Consider the following 16,290-nt stretch of genomic DNA (forward strand, 5'->3'; position numbering starts at 1 on the left):
ATCTGAGTACTAGGGAAGTTTATGAGACAAATAAGATATACTTAAAAAAAGAATTTCTCTCTTCCCAAGATAAAGATCAGCTTTACCTTCCAAGTATGAACACATCACCCAATCAATAACCTGGTTGAGTTTGAAGCTGTTTATGAATACGATAGCTTTCTTCTTGACAGCTTTGTGATGTGCTTCAACACCTCAAAGATCCATGTTTTCATCTTTGTGAATACTACTTCCAACAAGACCTAGTATACTCTCTTAAACCTTGGTAGAAAATCTTGAACAAATTTCAGAAAAAAAGAAGAGGGCAGAATCTTCAAAGTAGAGGTTGGTAAGGTTGACTTTTATTTCAGGCAAAATTATAGAACATATTATTAAAGGAGTGTTATGTAAGAATTTAGAAAAGGAAGTGCTGATTACTAAAAGCTAGCATAAATATTAACTCATCAAGGACAGGTAATGCCAGACTAACCTCATTTCCTTTTTTTGACAGTGTTACTAGACTGGTAGAACAGGGGAATACTATACATATAATAGTTCTGGATTTAAGTGAGTCATGTGACAAGTCTCTCATGCTCTCCTTTTGGACAACATAGAGTAGAATAGAAGACTGTAGACTTAGGCAAATATGTAATGTGATGAATGATGAATTGTTACTGAACAATTTATTTGAGCTATCAAAAAGTGGAATACACTTCCTTGGGAAGGAGTGGTTTGCCCCTCATTAGAGTGTTCAAGAAAAGTCTAGGTGACTGCCTGTCTGTAAAAGAAATTCATTTTCTGGCATATGTTGGACTAGATAGCCACTATATTACCTTCTACCCTAAAATTCTATAAATGTTAACCAATATTAAGCAAGATTTTTAGTCTGTATTGCACAAAAATCATTCCTATCTTCTTCTCTGGGAAGTCTTTATCAGAGTCTTATGACAATATGACATCTGTTTCTCTTTCCTTTAACCAATTCAAAATGCTCTCCTGGTATATTTTCAGAATCTAGTTTCCATACAGATAAATAGTTTCTTGTCTATTTCATCTATTCTTTCAGATATATTTCTGTTAAAAGTAGTATACCTTGAAATTAATTGTCATATTCTAGTTATCACCAGGGCAAGAAATCACAGCCTCCTTGTGTTAAAAATTTCAAGATTACTTTGTTTAATTTAATATATAGGCACCTGAAGTCATATGTATTTTTTACTGATGTTCTTCCTAAGTATTTTTTATGAGTTACTGAACATCTTCTTTACCATTAGTTCATTTTCTCTGTCAAACCTATAGTCCTCCATGATCTTTGGGCATTTTCCTTCCATTTTTATTTTAAAATCTTCTCAATGCAAATTTCCAGCAAAATATGTTCTTCTGTCTTCACATAATGCACTCTGTCCCTTTAAAGAGCCATTATTTTCATATCTTAATTTATGGTCCCCAAAACCAAATTTTATCCTTCAACCCCCATCTATGTGCCACATATTCATTTCTGAAATACTTATTCTAAAGTTCTCACCTTCAAGTAGTAGGTGTGATGACATCCTTCTGAAACTTGTGTTTATACCACCCTTGTTCCTAACTGAAAGGTCTTGTTATATCTAATACAACAAAATGAAATGAATTTACTTGTAAAAAACTGAAGGGTAGATTGCTTGTAGTATGAAAATTAATATTTATCTGCAGAAACATATGCATGCTCTTTACTTGTATTAAACATTTTGCTTATTCTATTATTTTAGTACACTGCTTATTCATTGAGATTCAAAATTAGCTGTTTTAACTCTATTTTAATTCAATAAAGGCATGTAGCTTTGTTGTTATTTGTTTAGCTCATTGTTAGTTTTTTAAACTATGAACTATGCTTTTTAATATTTCTATTAAGATAGGTTGCATATGATAATTTACAAATAGTTTGGTCCATTTGGATCTTACATATGTGTATGCTGGGACATATTGTATGGTGATGTGATAAAGATGAGTAGTTTATGACAGACCTTTCTATGAAGAGTGAGAAATTTATTGTGAAGAGCCTAATCTTAGAGAAATTTGTTTAAATAACATGTTCCATGTACAAAGTATTTCATAGCACACTCATTCTCAGTATAACAAGAAAAGCCTGGGAGTGATATGTAGCCCTGTAATCTTTTCCAAATTTATATCTGTGCCTACGCCTGTGTGTATATGCCTACAAACATGTCAACCTCCATCAGATTCTCAGGATCTGTCTAGGATGGAGGTGAATAGTAAGCAAGGATCAATGAAATATTAACCTGAAAGTCAAGAACTTCCAACATGTGCCAACAATTTGCTAGGCACCCTCCCCACCCCACATACACATGTACCTCCAACATATAAGGAGGCATCAGAGTATAAAGTATGGGGCACTGAACTTAGACTCAGGAGTGCCAAGATTCAAATCCAAACTCAAACACTTACTAGTTGTGTGACCCTGAGCAGGTCAGTTAATCATTCTGGGTATCATTTTCTTCATCTATAAAATGGTTTGCTTCAACAGTCTCTAAGGTTTTTTCCTGCTCAAAATCTATGATCCTATGGAAATAGGTTAAGGAAGGGGAGAATCTCATGTCAGGGAAGAAAATGAAAAATGGGGAGCCAAAGAAGGTGCCTCTTTTTTTGAGGCATTGGGGTTAAATGACTTGCCCAGGGTCACACAGATAGTAAGTGTCTTAGATGAGATTTTAACTCAGGTCCTCCTAACTTTAGGGCCAGTGCTCTATCCACTGTACCACTTAGCTTCCCTTCATCTTGCCAAACACAGAATCAAGGGTGCTATATGTAGTCTAGTGGGCTTTGGAAAGAAGGACTATGTTCTGATCAACACCCAAAAGAATGGGCTCACAGGGGGGAAGATATGTATTCAAGGTTACAAAGAATACAAGCTTGGTTTTCCCACAGTTGGGTGCAGGGAATATTGTTGTGAACCACTTTAGAGTGGATATGAGCTACTTCAGTGCTCAGGTTCCCTAAGCTGTCAGTCCCAGAGGGCCAGGAGAAGGTGCTGAACTGGTTAGAGAAGACAGGAAGCTACCCTAAGATAAAATGAAAAACAGAAAAATGTTTGGAGAAATCCCTTGGCCAGGCCCCACTAGATTATGGGGTCCAACTCAAGAGTTCCTCGTCTTGCCCAACATGTTATGGAGTTGGAGAGGGCAACGACAACATGGGAAAAAGAAAAAAAAATATGCCTGTATTTGGTGCATTTGGGACAAGAATATAAGGCACATTAGGTGTCTTGTTTGATGAGAGCATTTAAATGAATCCCAAAGTTCCAGCAGGAAGCCTCACTTAGATGAGTTAACATACAATTTTCCCCAGAGAAACTACACATTAGACCATTCCTTCCATTGCCTTGGACAATGCTTTTCTGGCTACAGAAGTCCCAAGATAACTGAAAGACAAGTTTCCTTGGCAAGCTCTACATCCTGGAAGAGTCAATCCAAGATTTCTGGATCTGCATTATCTTCTAGAGTTATCAGTGATTGAGAAGACCTGAACTAGTCTGAAACACTAGTACATGTATGGGGTTACATATAAATGTACCAAGAAAATAAGAAGGAGGGCTTTCCAAAGTGGGAGGAAAAGAAAAAGGACAATGGGCATCATGAAAAAGCAGGCGAGTCCTTGAGGAATAGAAGTAACAGGAGTAGGACCAATGGGAAAAGCAAAGGGGCTGACAGAAAATTTGAACACAGAAATTAGCCATTTCCTCACACAGACACCCAAGAAAAAGGACACTACCCTCCACTCATCATTAAATACGCGTGTAGGGTGGCTTAAGTGGCATGTTGACATTATCCATATACATAAAGATAGAATAAGTTTATGTTTGATATATAATAATTCACATTCACATTCACATAGTACTTGATGGTTTGCAAGGTGCTTTGGATAAATTATCTCACATGCCACGATGCCACCATATAAGTAGAATAGTAGCAAGCCAGTCCCTAACTGTTCCATAGTATTCTAAATTAAGAACAGAACTAAAACAATATCAGAACTAGAGTTGGTGATTATGATCATTAGAATGACCAATTTCAATCTAGAAAAGTCAACACGGGAGCTCAGACAGCTCACAAGGTAGGGACAGAGTTAGGAATTCAAGTGACTTCTCTCACAAAAGTGGTATAGAGGCTCCATCTCTATGTGTGAATGGTCATGACTCTAGGTTTTCATTCCTTAGGGTTTGAAACTATGAGTATATGTGCATCTCTTTAGAGAGGAACAGCTAGTGGTAGGAACATATTAGTTCATCCACCCCATCAGTTATGCCAACAACCAGGAAATACTCTGGCCTTTTCAGGTCGCAAAGCTCTGCTAACCTGCATAGCATCAAAAGTAGCTGGATGAAGCTTTCTGTGTGATTGCCATAAGAGGTGGTGTTGATCCAGGAAGGTAAGCTGTGGCAGGGTAGGCACCTGGAACAAATTCCAGGTTATCTACCTTTGTTGGCACAGAAGCAAAGTAAAACAGAAAGGGCAATGGAAGGATGGCTCAGTTTCCTCACTGGTAAGGGGGAGGGACAGGAAGGAAGGGGAGAGAAAGGGAAAGAGAGAGAGGGGGAGAGAAGGAGGGAGAAGGGGAGAGAGACAGGGGGGGTGAGGGAGGGAGAATGAGAATGTTAGGCTTGGTGATCTGTAAGATCATTTCCAGCTCTAAAAAGAATTATGAAACTATACATATATGCTTCATCTTAAACAATGTCCAAGTGTGACTGCAAAATCAGACATAACAATGTGATTCTGGACTTTTGTCACAGAAATAAGCAGGATGCCTTTGCTCAAAATGAATTACTTAATTTCTGATTGCCCTATAATATGTTTAAAACTATTAAAATGTTTGACTATATATATATATATATATATATATATATATATACAAGGCAGTTATATATTAAAATAAAGAGAAACTATTGTGAACTGAAATGGGAGTTTTATAGCATGTTCTGATTTTCATTCAATTGATCAACAATCATTATATCATCAGAAATTCAATCATATGAACCAGGGATTGTAATTTGTAATTTAGTGTACCTGATAAGGATAGCCTTTTCATGCATGAAGGTAACAATATATCCTTAGAAAAGTCAAGGCAAATCTTTATCCTTGGAAGAATGGTACAGAGTTTAAAGCATGTATTTTGCTTTTTCTCAAAATCACATTATCAGACACTGTAAGAGGCAAGTTAGCATTCTAGATATACTAGTGCTATCCTGATATTTCTACCTATATTCTCTACTACATAATAGAATACAGGATTATGCTAAAGAGAAAAAGTAGAATGGAAACACCCTAAGAGTTTGTTTTGCCTTTGTATCCCATACACCTAGCACAGGTCATGGAACACTAAAGTTATTTAATAAAAGGTTTTTTTAATGTAACATAATAGGTTATTCCAGAATTTACAATATCAAAGTCTCATCCCATCATTGCTTCTTCTTGAATCAAAATGCTCTTTACTTCCATCAGTAGATAAGAGGAAATTAAACTCTTTTGGAATGTCAGTGATAGGATTTGAAAATAGTAACAACAGAAATACCTAAAATTCCCACCCTCTTCTTTATCCCTCAAACTTTTCCATAGGTTTAATTAAGGGAGAGAATCCCAATCAAAATGTGGAGACATGCCCAGAATTGAATAAAGGGTAAAAAATTTTTTCTGAAAACATTGTAAATTACTAGCGTTTTTATTATTAGTCTTCCTCTAACGTCTTCCTCTCAAACCTTGTTATGGTTTGAAGGTAAGCCTGTATTCCTATAGATTATGTTAGAGAACTACTCATTCTGCCATGTCCTAAGTAGTTGGAAAAGCTTCAAGTGTGGGCCTGAATTTGTATTGCTAGATAGCAACTGTAGAATGGCTTACCACCAGAAGTCTGTTTTACCACTAGGTGATGAAGATTTTGGACACTGTAACTCACATAGAGGCTAAAATTGACAGATATGACCATAGTAGATTTGAGATCTATGGCAATGGAAGGAGCACCTATGCCAAAGGAAATGCATATTACTGAAGTACTAAAAAGTCATTGTAATCATAAATGATTTTTTAAAAAATGAATCAGGTAGGTGGCACAACAGAGTACTGGACCTGGAGTCAAGAAGACCTGACTCAAACCCAGACTTAGACTCTTTTTTTCCTTGTATACATTTATTTAATTTAGAATTTTCCCCAAGTTATATGTAAAAACAAATTTTCACATTGATTTTTAAAAACTTTTGTGTTCCAAATTTTCTTCCTCCAGCCCTCCCTAAGAAATCAAGCAATTCAATATAAGTTATACATGTGCTAGACACAGACTCTTAACAACTGTGTGACTATAGCCAAATCACTTAACCTCTGTCTGCCTCAGTTTCTACATCTGAAAAATCAGGCTAATAATAACATTGATCTACCAGAGTTGTTGAGTATCAAATGAGATGATATTGGTTTAGAGCTTTGCAAATCTCAAAGCAATAGATAAATACTAGCTTTTATTGTTATCATTATCATATTCTTCAGTCAGCAGGCAGAAAAATCAACTAGCTTGCTTTTGCTAAGAAAAGTTTATCCTTACTCAAACCTCATTTTCAGTTTCTTAATTAATGAAAGGCTGACAAGTTCCCAGTGGAAACCTTAATTGTTTTAAGATAACATGGTAGGAATATTATTCGTCTGGCTGCTGACAAAGTTTAAGGAAACCAAGTATATATTGCATGCTGATATGCCTCTAATATGACATGAGATGATATAAATATGTCAGTTAAGCAAGCTCCCTCATGATGCTAACTTCCTTTTATTTCAACCTTCCCAGGGCCAAGCATAAATAATGCAATACTATTTATCAGTGCTGAAACTGAAAGTGAACTACCACTACTTCAACTGTGAGGTTCAGAAGAAATCAGAAAATAAATGTATTCATTATTTTTTCTTTAAAATTTTTAAATTGTCTCTCCTTTTTTTAAGTGAGGCAATTGGGGTTAAGTGACTTACCCAGGGTCACACAGCTAGTAAGTGTTAAGTGTCTGAGGCCGGATTTGAACTTAGGTCCTCCTGACTCCAGGGCCGGTGCTCCATCCTAAAATTATTATTTTAAATATTCTTTTCTTTTAAAATGTTGAGTTCCTCCCTCCTATGCCGTCTACCACCCACTGAGAAAGCAAGCAATATACTATCAGTTACTATTCAATCATGTCCAACTCTTTGTGACCCCATGGACTATACTGTCCATGAAAACATGGGGTTTTCTTGCCAAATATACTGAAATGGTTTGCCATTTCCTTCCAAAGTGCATTAAGGCAAATAAAGGTTAAGTAACTTGCCCAGGGTCACACAGCTAGTAAGTGTCTGAGACTGGATTTGAACTTAGGTCTTCTTGACTTCAGGTCTAAGCCAACTCAATGCCTCCATATTATCAATTATACATGTGAAATAATGCAAAATATATTTTAATATTAGCTATATTTTTCTAAAAGCAAGAAAAATAAAATGAAAAAATTATTCCTCAATTTGTACTCAAAGTTCATCAGTTCTCTCTCTGGAGGTAGATAGCATTTTTTTTTCCATCATGAGTTCTTTGGAATTGTCATGGATCATTGTGTTGATCAGAGTAGCCAAGCCTTTCACAGATGCTCATCATTATGACATTGTTATTATTGTGCACAATGCTCTCCCATTTCTACTTACCTCACTTTGCAACAGTTCATACAGGTCTTGGAAATGTTTTGTTTTTGTTTTTTTCTGAAACTATCCGTCTTGTCATTTTCCACAGCATAGTAGCACTCCATTACAATCATAGGGCACAACTTGTTTAGTCAGTCCCCAATTGATGATCATCCCCTTAATTTCCAATTTTTTGCCACCACAAAAAGAGCTGCTATAAATATTTTTGTTCATATAGGTCTTTTTCCCTATTCTTTGATTTCTTTGGAATACATACCTAGTATTACTAAGTCAAAGGGTATATGCAGTTTTATAAAGCCCTTTGGGCACAGCTCCAAATTGTTTTCCAGAATGGTTGGACTGATTCACTATTCCACCAACAGATTATTAGTGTACTTTTTTTCTCTTCATCACCTCCATCATTTGTCATTTTTGATAGGTGTGAGGTGGTAACTCAGAGTTGTTTTAATTTCCCTTTCTCTAATCAATAGTGATTAAGAGTATTTTTCATATGAATATAAATAACTTTTATTTCTTCTCCTGAAAGCTGCCTTTTCATATGCTTTGACCATTTAACAACTAGAGAATGGCTCTTATTTTATATATTTGACTCAGTTCTTTATCCATTATCTATTTGAGAAATGAGGCTTTTACGAGAAAAACTTGTAAATTTTTATATTACTCTTGTCTATGATATGTATTAGCAAAATGTAGTTTCCCTGATTATCCCTTTTAATTAGGTTGATTTTTGCTTTGGCTTTGTCTAAGATAGTGATTGCTTCCCTTGCCTTTTTTAAGTTCAGCTGAAGCATTCTAGATTCTGTTCCAGCTCTTTATGTATCTTTCTATTTCAAGTGTGTGTGTCCCTTGTAAACAGCATATTAGATTCTGGTTTCTAATCCATTCTACTATCTGTTTCCATTTTATGGATAAGTTCACTCAGTTACAATCACAGTTATGATTACTGTGTTTTCCCCTCCATCCCATTTTCTTCTATTTCTTCTCTCTTTTTTTATCCTGTCTCTCTTCAAAAATCAATCTTGCTTTTCAACACTACTTCCCTTAAGCTCCTCTCCCTTTTCTCATCCTCCTCTTCCTCTTATCCCCTTCCTGTCCTATTTCCCTATTGGGTAAGTTATGTTTCTATATACAACTGAGTGTATATATGTATTATATATGATTTATAATATATGTGTGTATACATGTACATACACTTATATAAAATATATTCTTCTCTCTTTGAACCAATTCCAATGAGAGTAAGGTTCAGCATTGCTGGTCATTCCCCTCATCCATTTTTCCCTCCACTGTAAAAGTTCTTCCTTGTACATATCTTTTATATGAGAAAAATTTCCTCATTATAACTTCCCCTTCTCCCTTCTCCCAGTGCATCCCTCTTTCTTACTTCTTCTTTTTTTTGGCAATCATTCCAATATAACCGACTCATATCCATCTATGTAAATTACTTTTAACTGGCTTAATAATGATAAAGTTCTTAGTAGTTACATATATCATCTTCTCATATAGGAATGTAAACAGTTTAACTTTATCAAAACCCTCATGATTACTCTTTCATCTTTACCTTTGAATGCTTCTCTTGAGTCCTGTGTTTGAATGTCAAATTTTCTATTCAGCTCTGGTCTTTTCATGAAAAATGCTTGAAACTCCTCTATTTGAGTAAATATCCATTTTTCTCCTGAAGTATTTTGCTCAATTTTGCCAGGTAGGTGATTTTTGGTTGTAATTTTAGCTCCTTTGCCTTCAAGAATATAATATTCCAAGCCCTCTGATCTTTTCATGTGGAAGCCACTGAACCTTGTGTGATCCTAACTGTGGCTTCACAATATTTGAAATGTTCCTTTCTGACTGCTTGATGTATTTTTTCTTTGAGCTCTCGAATATAGCTATAATATTCCTAGGAGTTTTTATTTGGGGGATTTCTTTCAGGAGGTGATCAGTGGTTTCCTTTAATTTCTATTTTTACCCTCTGAATGATAATTTTTTGAAATTTGATGTCTAGGCTCTTTCTTTGATCATGGCTTTCAGGTAGCCCAATAATTCTTAAATGACCTCACCCTGATCTATTTTCTAAGTCAGTTGTTTTTCCAATGAGATATTTTACATTTTCTTCTATTTTTTTATTCTTTTGACTTTGTTTTATTGTTTCTTGATGTCTTATGGAGTCATTAGCTTCTACTTGCCCAATTCTAATTTTTAAGGAATAATTTCTTCAGCAAGATTGTGTACCTCTTTTTTTTCCATTTGGCTAAATGTGCTTTTTTAAGGAATTATTTTCTTCAATGAATTTTTGTACCTCCTTTTTCATTAGGCCTATTCTGCTTTTTTAAGGAGTTCTTTTTTCAGTGTTTTTGTGCCTCTTTTATGAAGCTATTAATTTTCTTTTAATAATTTTCTTGCATCAGTCATTTCTTTTACCAATTTTTCCTCTACCACTCATCTCTTTCTTTAACTCTTCTAAGAATTCTTGTTGAGCTTGAGTCCAATTAGCATTTCTCTTTGAGGCTGTGTTTGTAGATGTTTTCACTGTTGCCTTCTTCTGAGTTTGTGTCTTAAGCTTTCCTGTCACGACAGTAGCTTTTATCTTCAAGTTTCTTTTTTGTTGTTTGCTTATTTTCCTAGCTTATTTCTTGACTTTGAACTTTATGTTAAAGTTGGACTCTGCTCACCTGGAAGTGGGGAGGCAATATCCCAAGCTTCAGTCTTTTTTGTACTATTGTTTTCAGAGCTATTTCTGGGTGTCTGCAAGTTTTTGTTGCTTCCAAAGTTGTGTGATCCTGTAGGAGGTGTGTGGTCTGCACTTGGGCTTTACCCAAGTTGGCCCCTGTTCCCCTACAGCCACAAGTGCTACTTCCAAGTGCCTTGGAACTGAGACCAATTCCCTTGTGATAGATCCCTAGCATGCTTCTTCACCCTAAAATTGCAGCCTAGAACTGCATATAGGCAACAGAGTTGCCAATCAGTGCCAGTTGAATCCAGTGATAGCAAATGCCCCATGTAATCTCTTTTTGACCAGTTGTCTGGCCCCCTTACCAAGTCTGGGCTGAGAGGTCCCAAAGCTGCTGCTGCTGCTGCTGTGGCCACTGTTATTGTCACCACGTATGTGGGCTCTGGAGAGGCTTCTGAACCAGTGTGACAAACTTCTCTTGCCAACCTTCTAAGTTTTCTTAGGCCATAAAAAGGTCTCACCTTTACCTTTTGTTGGCTCTGCTGCCAATATAATTTGATTTGTGTCATTATTTTAAAGTTGCTTGGAGGAGAATGTTGAGAGAGTTCAGCGGAGTTGCCCTAAATCTGCCTCCTTGGTCACATGTATTCATTATTTTTTTAAAAAGCTTGGGAATTATAATTGCTACTTATTTGCAGCAGCAAAGTTGTAATAATTTCGAGTATCACAAGGGAAGCAATGGAATTATGAGCTGAGCAACAAGAATCTGGGTTAGGCAAATCTAGAGACTGTATACATTAGAGAGATTCACTCATTGTAAGGGCAATCATTATATAGTTATTTAAGTTCTATATGACTTCTGATTTTATGAAAATCTTCATAACTGTCTAAGTTCACAAAGAGAATCTGTAAGACTATGAACTGCTAATGACATGCATTGCTTCGTAAAGATTTAGCTGTAATTATCAGATACTGAATATTGTTGCAATACTTAATGTAACAGTGTGGTATCAGTGGGAATAGCCTGGCCCTGGGAGGCAGGACACCTGAATTCTGCTCCCAACTCTGTCACTAACTTTCTGTGCAACCCTCTGCAAGCCAATTCACCCCTATAAGGTTGTTTCCTCATCTATAAAACAAGAGAGCTGGACTAGATCATAGACCTAGGGTTCAAAAGGACCTTAGGGGTCTAGTTCTATCTCTTCATTTTAAAGATGAGGAGACTAAGGCTCAGAAAAGTGCTTTGCACAAATTCATAAGGCAGACTCACTTTTCAAGGTCAGGTCCAGTGAATTGAAGATCAGTACTCTCTCTAGTGAATTACACTGATGATTTCTCAACAAAACTAGACAAGGCTTCGTTAATTGAATAAACTTAACATTTGCATAAATTTAACATCATAAACAATTTTTATCTATGAAATTATTTGCTTTGTCCATGTATGTGCCAGTAGAATATAAGTTTCTAGAGGACAAGAGAAGTGATTGTCTTTGCAATATCAGCGCCTAGCATAGTGCCTTGCTTAATAAATGTTTGTTGGATTGGATTCAATTTAATTTACACACTGTAGGGAATTGAGCAAAAAGAGTATTGTATGAGTAAATCATATAAATAGAAAGGGAGTAGTGGCAGGGCTCACTGTTGGGGAACTAGTAATTATATAATGATAGATACTATCTTACTATGAAGAAGATGAAGCCATTTTCAATTCAGGGTGTAAGTAATGGAACAATATCTAGGGAACAACATGGAGCTATGATTTGGTCTTTAGTCATCATAATCCTAGACCAGTATATAGAAGTAGAGAATATTTTGAAGCATCAGGCTAGAATTCTGGTATTGAAAGAAACTTTGAGGACCATATATCCTGATACCATCAGTTTATTGCTAAAGAAACTAGAGTCCAGAAAGGCCTAGCATGTTCAAGGTCACACCAAGGGTTTGTCTATTTTTCTACCTACCTCTCTCGCTCACTATCTTTGTGTTATAAAGGACAATTATAAATTATCTCTATACAATATGTACAAAGAATAGACTCCAGTATGATTTTTCTAAGGCTAAAGATCATGGGTTACCCTAGAAAAGTAGAATGTAAAGATATTTTTAAATATCCTATATATAAATTTGATTATGTGATCACCATCCCAATGAGTCTGAACTCTGATTTTATTTAGCACACAGAATCTCAAAGTATGTTGTGAAATTTTCAAAATTCTCAAAATAAAAGTATTTCCATTTTTAAAATGCTTTAAATAGCAATGGGGAATGTAGACTCCCTCCTCCTCCACCCTGCCCCTGACAACCCACACACCACCACCCAACAAAAAAATCCACAAGATATTAAAATTCCCAACTTCCTCTCCAAAAATAAAAAAAGAAAGGAATTGCTGCTCTTCCAATCATACAGTGAAATTATCTTTTAGAAATCATGGTCTAAATGTTAAAGTTGAAGAAACTGAGATTAAAAAGAGATCAAGTGACTTGTCCAAGGTCACACAGCAATAAGTGTCTGAAGCTAGATTTGAACTCAGGTCTTCCAGACTCCAGGTCCAGCACTTTACCCACTATACCACCACCCGCCTCTGAGATAATTGTCTAACATTGCCTGAACAGTGCTACAGTAGGAAGCACACTTGCTCTGGAGCCAGAATACCTGGGATCAAGTATCACTTCTGTTGATACCTCTACAATCTTGATTAAGTCTCTTTAGCTTGCTAGATAACAATTGACTCATCTGCAGATGGGGTAGACTGGACTATGTGATCTCTAAGGTCCCTTCTATCTCTAAAGAAGGGGCATGAAGATCAACATAATGTGAAGACTCAATTCATTCACAATCTCTGTCACCAGCTTTTCTAGGTTAGGGCTGAAGAGTTTAAGAGAGTGCTGCTTTGACGACATAGGAGCAAAATTACACTTGGAAAGCAGGGAGGTGGCATCCCTGGCTGCCTTTTCAACACTGTCTCTGGGTTCATCATTTCAGCCTAAGGCCACATCTACCCTGATAAAGTACACAACAGGCCTTATGAATGTAGTATGAGGTTATCACTTGCCTACAATACCACAATGCAAAATCTAAAAAATATGACTTTGTGTCACTGAAAGCAGTTCAGAACAAGATTTAGGGACAAAGGGAAATTAAAAAATAACCTGGATGGTCCCCTTGATTTACTAAAAAAGGTAACAGAGACTTAAAATAGTTGTGAAGTCATTTGCCCCAATTCATAGAGCAGATCTGTAATGGAGCCGAGATTTAAGACCAGGTCCTCAGACACTCTCCTAGGGCAGATGACTCAGGCAATGTTTTCCCTTATGGTACTTCTGCTATTCAGAACTCTGAAAAGCAAAGGCAACATTTAATCTAAAGCACAGAATAAACTGAAAAAAAAATGAATTGAATAAATGAACTGGTACTGTAAGAGTCCTTTTTTGGAAGAAGCAATTCATATTCATGCATTAATTCTTTTTGTTTTTGTTTAAAAACTTTTTTTTAAAGTGAGGCAATTGGGGTTAAGTGACTTGCCCAGGGTCACACAGCCAGTAAGTGTTAAGTGTCTGAGGCCGGATTTGAACTCAGTTACTCCTGACTCCAGGGCCGGTGCTCTATCCACTGCGCCACCTAGCTGCCCCATACATTAATTGTTAAGTTTAATTTGCTATTTGCAATGCAAGCCAGAGGAATTTAGTTTTGAGTTTCAAGCACTCTGTGTGCTACTACTTTGTACATGTTTTGGTCTTCATGACCCCTCTTTCAACACAGATTTAGAGCTAGAAGAAGGTATCTAAGAGGTCATGTAGTCCATTCTACCCATGCTACAGATGGGGAAATTGTGGTCTAGCCAAAAATAAACCAACAAAAACCAATGTTTTCTTTTGTTTTGGTTTGGTTTTAGTGAGGCAATTGGGGTTAAGTGACTTGCCCAGGGTCACACAGCTAGTAAGTGTTAAGTGTCTAAGGCCGGATTTGAACTCAGGTACTCCTGACTCCAGGGCCAGTGCTCTATCCACTGCGCCACCTAGCTGCCCCTAAAAACCAATGTTTTTTTAAATTTTAATTTTTATATCTCTATAACAGAGATTTAAGGTTCCTTCCTGGTCACAATGGTTCTAGCTTGTAAGTTTTTCCTTAATTATTACTGGAAAGAACCCCAAACAAAATGCCAGCTCATTGTATCAGTCCCATTTAAACAAAGCTAGGCAAATAAAGTATTGGAGTCAGAAAGGCCTGGGTCTAAATCCAGTCTTAGTTACTTACTAGCTGTGTGACCCTGGCTTGGTGATTTAAACCTCTTTCAGCCTAGGTTACTCATCTGCACCTACTTCACAGGGATTCAGATGAAATAACACATGCAAAGTGTTTGGCAAACCTTAAAGCAGTATAGAAATTGTAGCTATTGCAATTATAGGGATGAGGATCATTGTATATACCTAGTGTGAATTCATTTGCAGCATTCTTACCCCTAAGTATAATATGATTCCATAAAACATAAATCTCCAGAAAAAACATCGTCGAAGGGCATTAATGAGCCTGGGTTTTTTCTTTGATGCCAGCTCTCTGTCCCATTCCCTGAAACAGAAACACAAAAAACAAGACCACTAAGTTGGAAGGACAAATGTTTGAGTTGTTATGTGCTCTTAACATAGTTTGATTCACTAAAGTATATCCAAGGAGATTTAGTCAATTGACTCAAGAAACAAAAAAGCTTGTAGAGAGCCCAAAGACCCAATGCTCACCGACTTGATAACTCAATAAAAGTTCAAATCTGGTTCAGTCACATATTTGGCACATTTAAATGCCTCACCATATATCACCCTTCAGGGAGTTGATTCATGAAAAGGTCACGGTGTATTTCTTAAAAGAAAGCACTGTACTAACACCAGAAATAATGGGCAAAATGTTTTAGGAGTTTTTATAACCTTCAAAAAGAAGAAAATCACTTTTAAAAAAACACAGAAAAAATATATTCTAAAATATGGCTTTCAAAATCATGCAGGGTTTAGCAAAAATTTTTCCTAGATCTTAACCACTTAAGTAGCACATACAATTTAAACTCAAACTGAAAAGTCAGGAGGTTGATTTCATTAATATCTTAATTTTCTTTTTCTGATCTGAATTTATGATTCCATCAAAGTAGAAAACTCCTTCATTGGGAGCTATGAGCTTAAAATTATGAATCTATCTAATATTCTCCCTCATTGGAACCTCCCTATATCAATGCCCAGACCAACACTGTTCTGCAATCTATAATTTTTTGCTTTTTAATTTTGTTTTTATTTTTAAGTTTTATGGATGACTTCTTCCCCATCAAAGTCATCTCCCTCTTCCACTGAATCCCACCTTGTATCAGAAACAAATAAACACATACCCACATAAATAAACAAAACACAACAATTTGACCCCAAATGACAGGATATACCACATTCCATACCTATAGTCCCTACTACTCTCTAATGAACAAATGGGGAATTGTTTCATAAATTCATCAGAGCACTTAAAAACACCTCTTTGCCAATCTATTAATCTATTAGCCCACACATAAGACAGAAATCCCTCAACTTTATTGTTCTATGATCTGAATGAGAGTGCTTTCACTGTGAACTATCTATTTGGAGTACCATGGAGCCCAGGCCTGTAGGTTCTCCATAATTAGTGATAATCAGTTCTTTTATCCCACTTCAATGATCATTGTTTCCATATATTTCATGGCCTAACAGATGGAGGGGCTGGTCCAGACTATTATCAATTGAAGCCCTGGAAAGGCAAAAGGCCAGGCTCTCTCTGAAGACCCAGGCACAGAATTTGAGAACTGGAAGGTAACTCAGGGGCCATCTAATTCAACTCAGACATGCATTGGGAATCATCTGTTGCTTCTCATAAAGAGACTGGGCAGCAGGTGAAAAGTTAAGTTTATAAAGAGCTCTATGAATATCCTGGGCAAGTGGTCATTCAGCCTGATC

General features: G+C 36.3%; 1 protein-coding gene across 1 annotated transcript in view; it reads right to left on the reverse strand.

Moving 5' to 3' along the window:
• CFTR (CF transmembrane conductance regulator) overlaps window positions 1-16,290 on the reverse strand; it is a 235,257-nt gene that overhangs the window by 175,592 nt on the left and 43,375 nt on the right. Inside the window, exon 4 of the mRNA XM_043967579.1 lies at window positions 14,791-14,899. Within this exon, the coding sequence (XP_043823514.1) occupies window positions 14,791-14,899 (109 nt within the window). The remainder of the gene's footprint in view (window positions 1-14,790; window positions 14,900-16,290) is intronic.

The sequence above is a fragment of the Dromiciops gliroides genome, chromosome 5, assembly GCF_019393635.1.
Source record: "Dromiciops gliroides isolate mDroGli1 chromosome 5, mDroGli1.pri, whole genome shotgun sequence".
Classification (NCBI taxonomy): domain Eukaryota; kingdom Metazoa; phylum Chordata; class Mammalia; order Microbiotheria; family Microbiotheriidae; genus Dromiciops; species Dromiciops gliroides.